This window comes from Artemia franciscana, chromosome 20, assembly GCF_032884065.1.
Source record: "Artemia franciscana chromosome 20, ASM3288406v1, whole genome shotgun sequence".
Taxonomy (NCBI): Eukaryota; Metazoa; Arthropoda; class Branchiopoda; order Anostraca; family Artemiidae; genus Artemia; species Artemia franciscana.
The window spans coordinates 18,245,461-18,260,710 of record NC_088882.1 but is presented as its reverse complement, the minus strand read 5'-3'; the positions used below and the strand labels follow the sequence as shown (position 1 = coordinate 18,260,710).

The 15,250-nt window shown below is 36.5% G+C and overlaps 1 protein-coding gene across 6 annotated transcripts in view; it reads left to right on the top strand.

Moving 5' to 3' along the window:
* Positions 1 to 15,250, top strand: part of LOC136039842 (ATP-sensitive inward rectifier potassium channel 12-like) — a 139,951-nt gene that overhangs the window by 80,152 nt on the left and 44,549 nt on the right. Inside the window, exon 1 of one of the 6 annotated variants that reach the window (XM_065723760.1) lies at positions 2,100 to 2,251. The exons of 4 other annotated variants lie outside the window; for them this stretch is intronic. In XM_065723760.1, coding sequence (XP_065579832.1) covers positions 2,205 to 2,251 — 47 coding nt within the window. In that variant the 5' untranslated portion in view covers positions 2,100 to 2,204. Of the gene's footprint in view, positions 1 to 2,099; positions 2,252 to 11,550; positions 11,653 to 15,250 lie in introns of those variants that run through there. One more of the 6 variants, XM_065723763.1, reaches the window with a different exon arrangement.

The window sequence follows — 15,250 nt, the reverse complement described above, 5'->3', positions numbered from 1 at the left end:
CTTTCAGCTAAAAAAATTTGTTTTTTTATTTAATTATATACTGAAAGCTATTGATGAAAAGCTTTATAGATTAGTTTGTTGTTGCCAGGCTACGTACTCACTTTTAACTAATAAATCAACATTCTTGTTTTTTTATGCTTGGTGTTTGTGTTTTCGGTAAAGCGCTAGTTTTCTACAACCCTAAAAACATAGGGAAATACGATTATTTTGTTTATTTGTACTAATTTTATTGATATTTGTTAGGTAGACTGTGAAGCAATAGTTTTTGTTCGTTTTAAGTTTCAACTTTGCTCTTTACTTCTCTCAGAAAATGTGTTTTTTAAATTAATATTCCATGTCAACACTCCTGTATACACTAGTATCATGCATGGAACCTACTTGTCTGCAGTTTACTATAGCATAACCAGGTTGGCTGTCTTACCTTCAAATGAATATTTGATGACCAAATACTGTATTGGTTATAACTAGAGTGTTATACTTCAAAAATCACAGCAGTCTGTTACCATTACTGTTTTCTTTTCCTACACCAAATTTACTTGGGCTAGGATACCATCTATACCTATTTCTACCGACACGGGTATCAAAATTCCCTAATAAAAAGACCATATTTACATCATGGACCTTGTCTATTTGTTCCTGTAGCTGTAAGTAAAATTCGTCTGAGTCACTACTATCTCCATCAATCGGTTCTACTCTACATGAGCCATTGCTACTATGACTGATACCCTGCACTTTTTAGTCATAAAATCAGCAACTAGAATTCTATTTTTAATACCTTCCTGATCAAAACAAGATTTAGCAGCTTCCTTATCCATCATGAGCCCTACTCCCTGCCTATGCACTCTATCCTTCCTGCCTAAGTAAATAAATTCTATATCACCTAATTTCATGTTTTCTACCCCTGGGAAATGAGTTTCTGAAACTCCTAATAAATCCAGTTTGAAACTTCTAAATTCATGAGTCAATATGCCGATACAATATTTGTTTTTTTAGCGTTCTAATATTCCAAGTTGCAATTTTTATGTTCTTTAAATCATTAAAATTATAATGACACCAGGAAAGCAATGGTGCGAGAACCATTGCAGGATGGGGACTAACACATTTTCTCAACTCTACATGAAGCGTTCAAACCGGCCTAGAACCGGATAGGAAGAAGTCCCTGGGACCTCTTTTGGAGGCTTTGTGCAATCCTGTACTCATCTTGGTCATAACATGGTTTTTCGCACTTGACGATTCTGTTCTATCAACAAGAGTTGAAATCTTCGAAAGATCACTACTTGAATATTCTATGGTTTTCCAAACCAGGAGTTATCGTTCCTGGTTTTTTTTTGGAACGATAACTCCCCGAAACCTTTGAGGGCGGAAACGTACTCTATTTCACGGAAGTAAACTGTTCTATAGGCACAGCAGATTGGAAAGGAGTTCTAATTCAAGTTGAATGTTTTCTTATTTTTTTATGTAGTTAAATTCGCTTGCGAGAGAATCATCTTTCACGAATAAGTTCAGTGAAAATTCTGATTTTTAGGGGGGTCTGCAGCATGCGCTTCTTGATGCTTTTGAATTAGAGGTAATCCATTGACATTTTAGAAGATTATTCGAAAACAGGGTTGAAAAGAGGGTTGATCCTTAAAAAATATACAGTTTAGTCAGCAGCCAAGATATCCATTGCTAAACATTCCCAGGAGTTTTGTTTTCCTAGGTGGATCCATGATTTGGGGGGGGGGGGGGCTAGAACTCTGATGACCATAAAAGTAAGTAAGTACTCCAAAGAACTAGATTGTTTCTAAGCCAAGGGAGGAGAGACATCACTCATTACCCCCTCCCACTGGACCTGATCGTCAAATAGAAGTTTTCCCGATCTGTTTTAACTGGATTTCTCCGGTTTTTCCCTCTTTATTTTGGTATGGGGTGCATTCTTCATTGCCATTCAGGGATTTTTCTACGTTACGACAGTTGGGGTTATTCCATCTCGTATTTCTCCTTCTAAGAGATTTGCGATGGTTTCTTAAAGTTTAAAAACAGAAGTGTTATGTTTCGGGTATTTTGCAACAATGGCCTGTAGCTAAATACAAAAAATACAAGGTGAAAAATCAATAGAAGTATCTTAGTCTGCTTTGGTTTGTGCTTGGATTAACACGAATTAATCTACTTTAATGTTTTATTTAACAAATTGGAGATAAACACGAAGGGAACTAATTTTCAAAATGAGACGCCCAACAGCAAAACAAAAGAAACTAATACTCGATAATATGTAAGTAATTATTAATATTTAAAAAAGATTTGCCTGTTCAAGTTAAAATAAAACTTAAGTTTTGCGTGTCGAAATACCTTCCATGCTTATTTTTATATTTCATTTATAATGTAAAGGGCTCTAAAATGCATATGTAAAAATATTTAATGAGGAGAGGAATTCATTCAAAGAAAGTCGAAATTCCAGGATTTTCCCTGATAAATTTTTCATAAAATTGTATTGCTGAGCCTACTGACCGTGTTTGTTAAAAGGGATTTAGTATAAAAACACACGATTAACTTAATATTTAAATGGTAATAGTGATATCACACTGTTTGCTTCCGATGGGGTATTATTTTTAGCAGACCAATCATGACCTTTTTATATTCGTTCGGGAAGAAGCTTATGTCACCGATTGGCAATGTGAAAGCACTTTAAGAACCTAAAAGATATGTGAACTTGTTTCGGCTGCTTTTTCTTTTGGTTGCTTTTTTGAAAATTTAGAAAAATATAGCTGACTAGCAGTCGATCACCCCTACTGAATAATGAATCGCTAGGAATGCATAATCAATAAGGATGTCCTGAACTAAGAATGTTTGGCTTGTTTGATGTTGAAATGTGGTAATATATTCTTGCAAAATGTATAATCAATCACTCTTTATTCGTATATCTGAAGGAAATTTGCAAATCATTCTTCCAAATAAACAGAAATGACTTTGAAGAGGTACATAATATGGTCGTTATGGATATTTACGATGCACTCTTATACCAAGGTTCATAAAGTTAATTAAAACCCTTTGGCTTGTTGTATATTGCATTATAAACGGAGAACTTGTTCAGTGTTTTAAACTGGACATTAATCTTAAATTTCTTCTTAAAATCTTCTTAAACTTAAGTATAGGGGTGTATAATTGTGCACTAGTCATTATGAAGGGGTACCGGTGGATCTTTGTGTAGGTTGGGGGAGAGGGTCTAAAGCCTTAAAAGTGTGCGTGTATGTCTAAACTGCCTAACTCTCTACGACTCTTCAGATAAATGTAGAAGGGAAAAAAAAATAACAAATACATTGAAGGCATATTGCTCTTTACTTGGCGCACACGGCGCTTTGTCTCTGATCCGTGCCAAAATTTTATATTGGCCTGATGCATAACAGCCTGATGTTATTCCCTATTATTGTTTTTGCTCTCTTTTCATTTAACTTCTCTGTTTTCTCCTAAAAATACTTTAGCATAAAGAGCGAGGTATTTAGGAGGAGATAAATACCTTGCTCTTTATGCTAAAGTATTTTTAGTAATTTCAACTATTTATTCTACGGCCTTTCTGATTCAGGGTTCATTCTTAAAGAATTGGGACAAAACTTACGATTTAGTGTAAAAAGCGAGGTATTAACGAGGGTACAAACCCCCTCGTATACATAATAAAAATATAAGGTTATGAAAGTTTGTTACGTAAGTTAATTCTTAAGTTGCGTGTATTTTTACTAATAAAAACGTTCATTAAAAATTAAAAGTTCTAGTTGCCTTTTTAAGTAACCGAAAAATTGGAGGGCAACTAGGCCTCCTTCTCCACCCCTTATTTCTCAAAATCGTCTGATCAAAACTAAGAGAAAGCCATTTAGCCAAAATAAGAATTAATATACAAATTTCATTTTAATAATTTATGTGCGGAGAGCCAAAACCAAACATGCATTAATTCAAAAACGTTCAGAAATTAAATAAAAAAAAAACTAATTTTTTTAGCTGAAAGTAAGGAGCGACATTAAAACTTAAAACGAACAGAAATTACTCCGTATCTGAAATGGGTTGTCCCCTCCGCAATCCCTCGCTCTTTACGCTGAAGTTTGGCTCTTTGCCACAATTCTACTTTTTAAAACAATTAAAAGCTTTAGCGTAAAGAGCGAGGGATTGCGGAGGGGACAACCCATTTCATATACGGAGTAATTTCTGTTCGTTTTAAGTTTTAATGTCGCTCCTTACTTTCAGCTAAAAAAATTAGTTTTTTTTTATTTAATTACGAATAATAAACCCGAATCTAAAAACAATCGTTGAAGGAGGGAGTCATAGCCTTCCTTCATGTGCGAGAAAGCGTTGATTGCTCTAAGAAAGACTAATCAAACACAAGAACTATTGTATTGGAATAAGAAGTATTTTAAAGCACCATATAACATCAGCTTAAAGAGTGGGAAATGAGGGGGAGTCAATCCCCTCAATGTATGGAATTTTTTCTGTTCATTTTAAGTTTTAATGTTGCTCATTACTTTCATAAGAAAAACTTGTTTTTTCATTTCATTTTGATCAAGAGATGACGATGACTAGAACCAGTAAAATACTGATCAATGTAGTCCGTAGGAAATAAATCAACTGACTATTTTTGATGGAAGATCTAAAATAATGATTGAAAAAATTAAAGAATTAAAGAAAAAGAAAATTAGTAAGGAGCTTATAGGCACTCCTCCTAGGAGAATAACCTGGCAACAACAACGGAGATGGCAAATGCTCTTCTAGAACAAGTCTTCCCATACTCTATAGCCTCTGAAGAAGTGCTAGATGATTTTTAAAAAATTAACGAGATAAGGGGAAAAATAAGCAAAACGCGGACGAATAACGGACAAATACTCCGAACAAGTACCATAATAAGATAGGAAAACTGCAGAAGATATAGCATACGAAATTGCAGTTCGAGAATTTATCTTGTTGGAATTTTTTAGTCAATTCTTGTTTAACTGTAGCGCTCATATCTTTACTAATGACTGGAAGGAAAATTTTAGGCAACCCCCTCCCGAAGCTCCGGATCTGTCACTGGGTGGTTCCAAAAATGTGCAGTATCTTGAATTAAATTTTTTTGGCTCTAGTTGTTTACCCCCCCCCTGGAAAATAACTCCCAGGAAAATACCCCCGTGGAAAATACCCCGCGCGGAAAATACCCTCCCCCCGCCGTGGAAAATATGGTTTCTAAATTTGAGAATTTTATTTGAGTTTTTTTTTCGTCGAAAAGTGCTAAGAAACGGGAAAAAGAGGAATTTATATACCAAAGTATCTAAAAAACTTATAAAACACAAATCCATTTTTGTTGAAAAGACTTCCATATGAACTTTTGGCAGTAGCGGGCCCCAAATTAAAAAAAATTGAAGAAGAAAAAAAATGAGGCGAACAATCATCAAAATTAAGCTAAAAACATATGGCACCAAAAAGTTCAAAGTTTAGCTTTCCTTTGAAAGAGTAGTTGGCTTTAGGATCCATCAAATTCTTATTGTTTAAGTTTTTACGGACAAAAGCGATATCAAATTCTACGAGTTTGTTTTTCTTATCTTCGACAAGTGGAACTACCACAAATCACCGTTAATAAATAAATGAAACCCAAAACTAACAGAAATTACAGTAGACAACCTGTTCAAACTCAAAACGAGCAAAAATTAAAGGAACAGGGCTGACACCGCGCATGTCTTCTCAAGATCAGAACATAATTTGAACTTTACTCAAATAACAAAAAAATGTGTATTGTCAGTTTAGTATACATATTCTCATATTTATTCTATGTAGTCTTAATACTATTATATCTATTAAAGTCAAAAAAGTTAAAAACATTTAAAATGTATTCTGTTTTCATTAAAGTGCAAATTATGGTCTGGTCTTGAGGAGGTGTGGGGATTGTCAGCCCTACTTATGTTAATTTTTTGCGGGTTTTGTGTTTGAATCGATTATCTAATGTAATTTCTGTTCGTTTTGGGTTTAATTCATTTATTGATGTTTATTTGTGGTAGTTCTACGTTTGTAAAATTATTTGAATTTATTTCTACTCATTTTTGGCTTAATGAGGCTCTTTACCAGTCTTTGACAAACTTGTTTTGTGGAAAAAGTTTTAAATTAATTTCTGTTCCTTTGTTGGACATTGTCTTTTTCATAGAAAAAAATATTTTGTATCTTTTTGTTGTTTTTATGGCACTTGGTATTTACCAAGTAACATATAGCTATCGCAATTTCTGTTGGTCTGTCTTTCTGTCGGTCCTGGTTTTGCTAGTTCGGGCACTTCCAGAGAAGCTAGGACGATGAAAGTTGGCTGGTGTGTCAGGGACCAGACCAGATTAAATTATAAATAGTCTCTTCCCCGATTCGACCATCTGGTGGGGGTGGTGGAGGGACGGTTAATTCGGAAAACGCAGAAAAAACGAGGTATTTTTAACTTACGAACGGGTGATCGTATCTTAATGAAATTTGGTATTTAGAAGGATCTCGTGCTTTTCAGCTCTTATTTTGAATCTCGACCGGATCCGATGACATTGGGGGGAAGTTGGAGGGGGAAACTGGAAGTCTTGGAAAACGCTTAGAGTGGAGAGATCTATTCTCTGAGGCCAACCTGACTTTTATACATAATAATGATAGATGGTAATAAGCTTACCTAAGCTATGGATGTCAGGTGATTGATTTTTCTTCTAAAGATAATTTCGACAGGACCTGTGCCTGTCGAAATTAACCTGATGATGACAGGCACAGGTCCTGTCGAAATTATCGTTAGAAGAAAAATTAATCACTTGACATCCATAGCTTAGGTAAGCTTATTACCATCCATCATTATTAAGTGGAGAGATCGCGATGAAACTTGGTGGTAAGAATAAGCACGAGCCCTAGATACGTGATTGAAATAACCGGACCGGATCCGCTCTCTTTGGGGGAGTTGGGGGAGGCGAACTTCAGTGCTTTGGCGAGTTCGGTGCTTCTAAACGTGCTAGGACGATGAAAATTGGTAGGAGTGTCAGCGACCTGCAAAAATTGACTTGATAACAGTCTTTTCCCCGATTCAACCATCTGGGAGGGAGTGGGGGGACGGTTAATTCGGCAAAAATAAGAAAAAATGAGGTATTTTCAACTTACGAACGGGTGATAGGATCTGAATGAAATTTGATATTTAGAAGGATATCGTGTCTCGAAATTCTTATTTTAAATCCTGGCTGGATATGGTGACATTGGGGGGAGTTTGAGGGGGAAACATGAAATCTTGGGAAACGATAAGAGTGGAGAGATCGGGGTGAAACTTAATGGGAAGAATAAGTACAAGTCCTAGATACGACATTGACATAACCGGACTGAATCCGATCTCTTTGGGGGATTTGCGGGGGGGGGGTAATTCGGAAAAATTAGAAAAATGGAGGTATTTTTAACTTACGAACGGGTTACCGAATCTTAATGAAATTTGATATTTAGAAGGAACTCATGTCTCAGAGCTCTTGTTTTAAATCCCGACGATCTGGTGACATCAGGGGCAGTTAGAGGCGCAAACCGGAGACCTTGGAAAACGCTTAGAGTGGAGAGATCGGGATTAAACTTGGTGGGAAGAATAAGCACATGTCATAGATACGTGATTTACGTGACCGGACTAGATCTGCTCTTTTTGGGGGAGTTAGGAGGGGAGTCCAGTGCTTTGGCGAGTTGGGTGTTTCTGGACGTGCTAGGGCGATGAAAATTGATAGGCGTGTCAGAGACCTGCACAAATTGACTTGATAACAGTCGTTTTCCCTGATTCGACCATCTGGGGGGCTGAAAGGAGAGTAAAAATTAGAAAAAATGAGGTATTTTTAACTTACGATAGGGTGATCGGATCTTAATGAATTTTGATATTTAGAAGGACCTCGTGTCTCAAAGCTCTTATTTTAAATCCCTACTGGCATTAAACCTCTGATTTTCCTTTTAAATCAATCTGTTGGTTCTTAGAATTTTGCTAGAGCTCATGCCATATAAGCTCTTGGCTCTTGGCTCTTCCGACCTCGTCAAAAGTGCTCTTAGCTCTTGTTTTCTATTAGACTCCATGGTTTAGCGTTGAAGATTATTTGACTGTATTTCTGATCGTGTTTGGTTTAATGAGGCTCTTTATTTTTCTTCAAATAAAAACCTGTCCCGTATGTTTCCCATTAACAAACACTATATATAAGTAATTAAAAAAAAAAAAAAAAAAGTTTTTCAACTGAGAGTAAGGAGCAACATCAAACCTTAAAACGGAAATTATTATGTATATGAAAGTGATTGCCCCCTTCTCAAGACCTCGCTCTTTACGCTAAAGTTTTTTTTGTAGAATTGTATAACAAAACTTATTATTTTAATTAAACGGCCATTGTATTTCAGGAATTGTTCTCAAAGAATTAAGACAAAAGTAAAAAATTTAGCGTAAAGAGCAAGGTCTTGTTTAAAACAAAGCTTATTTTTGTAACTAAATGACCATTGTGTTTCAGGAATCGTTATTAAGGAATTAAGACAACAAGTCAAAACTTTTGTGTAAAGAGCAAGGTCTTATGGAAGGGGAAACTCCTTTCATATACGCTATAATTTCTATTTGTTTTAAGTTCTGATGTAGCTCCTTAGTTTCAGTTTAAAAACATGGTATTTTAAAATTTAATTTCTAATAATTTTCAAATAATACCTGGAAATCCGGCTCCCTCCGTGAAAAATTTCGGTAGTTATGTAGTATACGCCACTCACTCGAGTTTACGATGTGTAAAACTCGGTTTCCGGATTTACGATGTGTCAAACCGGTTTCTTTGTTAGTTTCTTTTTTACTTTAGAAACAAATTTGGGCTATATATTTGCAAATTAGGGGGGCGGGGGTAAAGTATAGAGGGTCTGCATGCAAAATGTGTTGGGCACGATTATTCTACATATTTATGAAGTAAGAATTGTTTTCTGTCTTCAAACTGTCCAAATACTTTAACCACCCACCCCTTATGTGTAAATTTATAGCCCAAATTATTAATCCCCATCTATTCTGTCACTTGTCTTTGTCTTGTCTCACCTTAAGCTGAAAGAGACTAACGAAGAAACCTGCTTGTTCTCGCGTTTTACACAGAGTAAACTTGATTGGGTGGCGTATAATAGCCTACCCAAGTCCCAAAATTTCTTCCCCCTACAGAAAAGAAAAAGACAAAACTCAAATAAAATTTTCAAATTTGGAAAGCCTTATTTGCCACGGGTGTATTTTCTCGGGGGGTGTATTTACTGGGGGTTAATTTCTACGGGGGGTATTTTCTGCGAGGCGATTTTTCGGGGGGTATTTTTCAGGGGGTAAACGCTGGCCACTAAACGTTGTATTGTCAATGAAATTTTTAATTTACAATCTTATTGAATCGTCATCACCAACACAAAATGGAAGTTTTATTCCTTTCACTTAAAACTTATTGAATGCATTTACTTAGGCAGCATTGCTGGCTTATAGGCAAAGCTTTGTCAAGCAAGTTTTGATTAGGCCAAGAAAGCTGCAAAACACGAGCTCGTAGTTAACCAGGTGCGTCAATAGGTTTGTGATTAAATGAAAAAAAAACACGTTTTTTTAACGGAAAGTAAGGAGCGGCATTAAAACTTAAAACGAACAGAAATTACTTCGTATATGAAAGGGGCTGCTTCCTCATCAACGCCCCGATCTTTACGCTAAAGTTTGACTCTTTTCTCTTAACTCTACTTTTTAAAACAGTAAAAAACTTTAGCGTAAAGAGTGGGGCGTTGATGAGGAAGTAGCCCCTTTCATATATGAAGTAATTTCTGTTGTTTTTAAGTTTTAATGCCGCTCCTTACTTTCCGTTAAAAAAGCTTGTTTTTTTTATATTTAATATCTGAACGTTTTTGAATCAACGCATGTTTTGATTTTGGCTCTCCGCAGATGAATAATTAAAACCAAATTTGCATGTTTATTTTTTTGACTAGATGGTTTTCTCATAGTTTTGATCGAATGATTTTGAGAAGAAAGGAGCGGGGGAGGAGACCGATTCGCCCTCCGATTTTTTTGTTACTTAAAAAGGCAACTAGAACTTTTAAATTTTTTAAAATGTTTTTATTAGTAAAAGATATACGTAACTTACAAATTAGCTTACGTAACGAACTTCTGTATTCTCATGTTTTTATTGCGTATATGAGGGGGTTGGCTGGCCCCCAACCCCCCATTGCACTTCCTGGATGAAGGGCCAAGAAACGGAGATCAGCACCGCCGGTACGGACTGTAAAGTCTAATGCCGTATTCTGTACCTTTTTTTTTTACACTAAAGCTTAAATTTTGTCCCAATCTCTTAAGAATGACCCCTGGATCACAAAAGTCGTAGAATAAATAGTTGAAATTACTAAAAATACTTGGAGGTGAGTCCATCATATGCGTAATAATTTCTGTTCGTTTTAAGTTTTAATGCTTCTCCTTACTTTCAGCTAAAAAACTTTTTTATATTTATTTTTTCATTGTTTTTTGAAATAATGCAAGAAAATCCTGCGCTCCCTTCATGAAAATTTTCTTCCCCCATGACAAATTCCTCCAAGGAAAGTTCCCCTAACATATCCCCCTCTTATCAACCCCCCCCCCCCCCCAAACCTAAAAATTCTAAAAACTTCTGTACACTTCCAAATAACCATTATTATATGTAAGCACTGGTCAAAGTTTGTAACTTGTAGCCCCTCCCACGGGAACTTTGGGGAAGTAAGTCGTCCTCAAAGACATATTTATAAGTTTTTTGACTACGCTGAATAAAATGGATATCTCTGAATTTTGATCCGGTGACTTTGGGAAAATAATTAGCGTGGAAGGGGGCCTAGGTGCCCTCCAATTTTTTGTTCACTTAAAAAGGGCATTAGAGCTTTTCATTTCCGTAAGAATGAGCCCTCTCGCAAGATTCTAGGACCACTGGAACGATACGATCACCTCTGGAAAAAACAACAACAAATAATCAAACAGTTCGTTACAACGAACTGTTTGATAAATTTGGGTTGAGTTTTATGAAGACTGAGTTAAATGAGAGTTTAATTGAACGGGAGTTGAGCTGCAGGAGGATTTAAGTGAATGAAGTTAAGTCAAATGAGGGTTTGATTTCATGGGGTTAAGTTTAATGAGAGTTGAGCTGCATGGGGGTTGAGCTGAATGAAATTTGGATAGCAATGGGGTTGAATTAAATGGGGTTCGAATCTCACAAGGTATGGATTGAGCTAGGATTCAGCTAACGGGTTGCGCTTAATGGGGCTGAGTTAAACAAGCGTTCAGTTGCACGGGAACCCTTTTTTACTGATCAGAAGTTAACTCAAAGGGGTTTCCCGACTTCACATACAAAAGTCCTGAATATTCTTGGGTGCAATCCACATAGAAAGGCTAAAGAAATCTGTCTTTTAAGTATCCTTTTCAACGTTAACCTTTTGAATTAGGAGAAAATGACAGAACAGTTCAAACATACAATTCAGGAACCAAAATCATTTCCTTGATGTTTTGCAAAAAGTTACTGATGATGAAATTGCAATTCTACTGAATTATCTATGAGATATTTTAAGGAATATATCAAAGATCGCCTTAAGCTTATCAGTAAAATTGAAACAGGGACAGTTTCATCAGCGTCAGAATTCTACAGTTCAGAAATGCTTTCTCTAAATAAGCCACCATACAATATTTTCATTTCTATTTCTAGTAAATTCGAGGTTTGTAGCCCCTAATTAGAGAAGGTCAAATTAAACTTAACTATTTATTTGTATATAACTGTGAATTAGGATAAGCAGTCGGAGTTTTTATTCTGCATTTCTCAAGGTGAGTTAAAGAAATATGTTATCAATTCTGAAGTCTATTGGGCTTTTTGAGCCTTTCCCGAGTGGTTGTGGGTACGTAAAGTTTAATTATAATTAGTAGCAAATAAAGTAAATCAATTATTAAATCTAAAAAAAAAGTTTTCAAACGGACGCAGGAACGACGTTAACACTTAAAACAAACAACAATTATCTAATATAAGCAAGTCTAAACTCCCCCCCCCCTCTGCACGATATAGCTTGACGTGTGATTTATTGAAAGTATGATTGATAATATTTTTATTTTGGCTGTGTAAATTTTAGACTTTTCTTACGTATAAGACCATTCCTGTTTGTATTTAGGTTTAACATCATTCTTTGCTCATACGAACGTAATATGACTTCACACTGTAAGCTGTTCTGCGTTAATAGACGGGTCAAATCACCCCCTCCTTTCAACTTAAAGCTTATCGAATGAATTTGCCTAGGCAACATTGCTGGCTTATATACTGTATGGTAAGTAAGCAGTTTGGCAAAGCTTTGTCAAGCAAGTTTTGGTTAGGACAAAAAAGGTGCAAAACACGATCTCAAGCAACTATCTCGAGGAACAAAACTCGAATATCGACTCTTGCATCGTATAGTCCAAACATGTTCGTGACGATGAAAGGAGGCCATTCACCATAGGCTATTTATTCTTAAAGCCCTTCACAAGTTAACAGTATTTAAGAAGAAAGTTAATTATAAAATTTATATGTCTGATGCTCTGTATTTTTGTTCCTTCTTCCCACATAAGAACCAATAAATATCTAAGTTTTGTTTATGCATAACTTCCTAACCCTCCCTGGCACTTCCTGGCTGAAGGGCCTCGAAACGGAGGTCAGTTCTGCTGGTTAGGACTTTAAGGGTCTAGTGCCGTATTCTTTTACTTCTTACACGATGAAAGGAGGCTAAGTTGTTAATTTATCCCTCCATATCGATCCGGAAAGCCTCTCAAGAAACGCCGGAAAAATAAAGCTTAAGAATGCACTTTTTCATGCATCAAGCACCCCCTAGAATAATCCAAAGACCCCTCTCAACACCGATAGTTGGATTGTAAGCGTGCAATACTGTGTATAAATAGTGAAGCTTCCAATGAGTCAACGAATGCGTAGCAGTAAATGCCCGTTCGTTGTGAGATTTTACTTGTACTAAGGTTCGGCTAATGTTAATTTGAAGCAATCAGAATTTTTCATAGAATATTTTAGCCAATTAGAAAATTCCATGAAAAGTTTGGTTGAGCATTAGCGCTAGCCAGTGCCTGATGGTTAATCCCAAAAATGATACCACACTATAAATATTGGTGCTAGGGGGAGGGTGGGTAATCTTGTCATTTGATTATCTTGTTTTAAGTAGCGTAAAGAGTTACATTAACCAACTGAACGGCACGACATGGCTAGCGACATGAGTTGTCATCCGATCGCTTTTGGCTCTTAAAAAGGGAACTATAACTTTCAATTTCTAATCATTTGAGCCTTCTCTGAAGTTTATCCGACCACCTCTTCAATAAAATCTTAATGTGCCCTCGGGACATAAGCTTACAACCGATATGCCCGGGCTCTTTGGGGTTGTGCTGGACCCCGAAGTTTTGTTATCTGATCTTTGGACTATTTTTAAAAAAAATGGCTATCTCTACCTTTTGACAGATGAATTCGGGTAAAAAAGGCTGTTGAGGGTCTAGTTACCCTCCGATCACTTTTGACTCTTAAAAGGGGAACTAGAAGTTTCAATTTCCAATCAAACGATCCCTCCCTAAAGTTTTACGACAACAGAACATGCCCCAGGGCTCTACGGTTGTTTCGGCCCAAAGTTTTTGTTATCTGATCTTTCAGCTACTTTGAACAAATTGGTTATCTCAAAATTTTGATCGGATGTATTTCAGGAAAAAAGGGCTTAGGGGGCTAATTGCTCTCCGATCACTTTTGACTCTTAAAAAGGGTACTAGAACTTTCGATTTCCGATCAAATGAGCCCCGTCTGAAGTTTACACTACCACTGCTTCCATAAAAACTACAACACTTGCCTCAGGGCTCTGGGGGGTTTTGTCGACAACTGAGTTTTTGCTATCTTACCTTTGAACTATTTTAATTAAATGGTTATCTCAAAATTTTATTGGATGCATTTTGGGAAAAAGGGCGAGGGGGGCAGTTACCCTCTGATGACTTTTGACTCTTAAGAAGGCACTGGAGATTCGATTTCCAATCGAATGACCCCCTACGAAGTTTATATGACCCACCCTTCCAATTGAAGTGTCATTACCTCTGATAAAAAAAAAATTTAATAAAACATTGCAGCCTTATGGCCTCTACTATAGGTAACGGTGAAAAACTGGCGAGTTGTATATAAAATGTAAAGAAAATATTCACAAAATATCTATTTTGGGGGGGCGAACCTCAAGAAGCCCTTTGTGCATTCGTACCTATTAGTGCAGTTCAAAAACAGTGACACCTTGAACAAATTGCAAAAAAAAAATCATTTTATACAACTCTATAGAGAAAATGAGCTTATTAGCATATCCGAAACTGGCATCGCTACCCGAGGTGAAATGGGTCGAACTTGCTCTTCAAGTACGGAGATGAGGGGCAAAAAGCTAAAACTTTATTCTGTGATGAAAGAGATATCTTCTACGGGGTTACTAAGGTGGTGGGTAACAAAAATTAGTGTTAAAAGGGTAAATCACCAGTATTACCGCGGTATTTTTGTAAATTTCCCGTTAGAAATCCGTTATTAAGAGGTCCTTTCTTGGGTTTTCTCGATCGCAGATAACGAAAAAAGAAAAGAAAAATGACTGAAAACCTGGAAAAACACCCACTTTTGCAATATTAGGGAATATAGACTGCAAGCTTCTTCTGAAGAATCGACTGGCTTTTCCTTATCCCCTAAGTTGAGAAAAGTGCTTTTTAGGACTGAATAGACGGAATCTAGGCGTAGAAAACCACTTAATCAAATGCCCTGCTATAAAGAATTTGGTTTAAATTCTTTTCACTTTGTCAGTCATAAGAAGAAATAATTTTCAAAAATCATTGTCGATAACGGCAGTGTTGCCGTCTTCAGCTTCTATGGAATTTTAGCAGGAGATTCCACTGCAAAATTTACAAGCTATGACGCAATCTAGACCAGACTGAGCCACAGAGTCACAGCTATTTGATTTACCGGAGCCAAGACTTTAGAAGCTGCAACGGAGCGGGAGATAAATCAGTCATTGTAGGAACCAAGACTGTTCCTTTGCTCCTGAACTCCCAACGAAGAGACTCAAGGCAGTTATTTTCACTCCAGTTTCGTGTCTGACGGTAGACGTGCAGCGAGTGAAACTTTGCAAACGTACCTGTGGATGGTAAGCCTAGAGGTTGCATACATTTTGAGGACGTTGGTATCTTTTTTTAGGAGATACGATAGCGAGCTGAGTCTAGGTCTTCACAACTCTTGTGTCCAAAGATGGGCAATAAAGGGCATCTCCAATACTAGATATCTCCTCCTGGAGC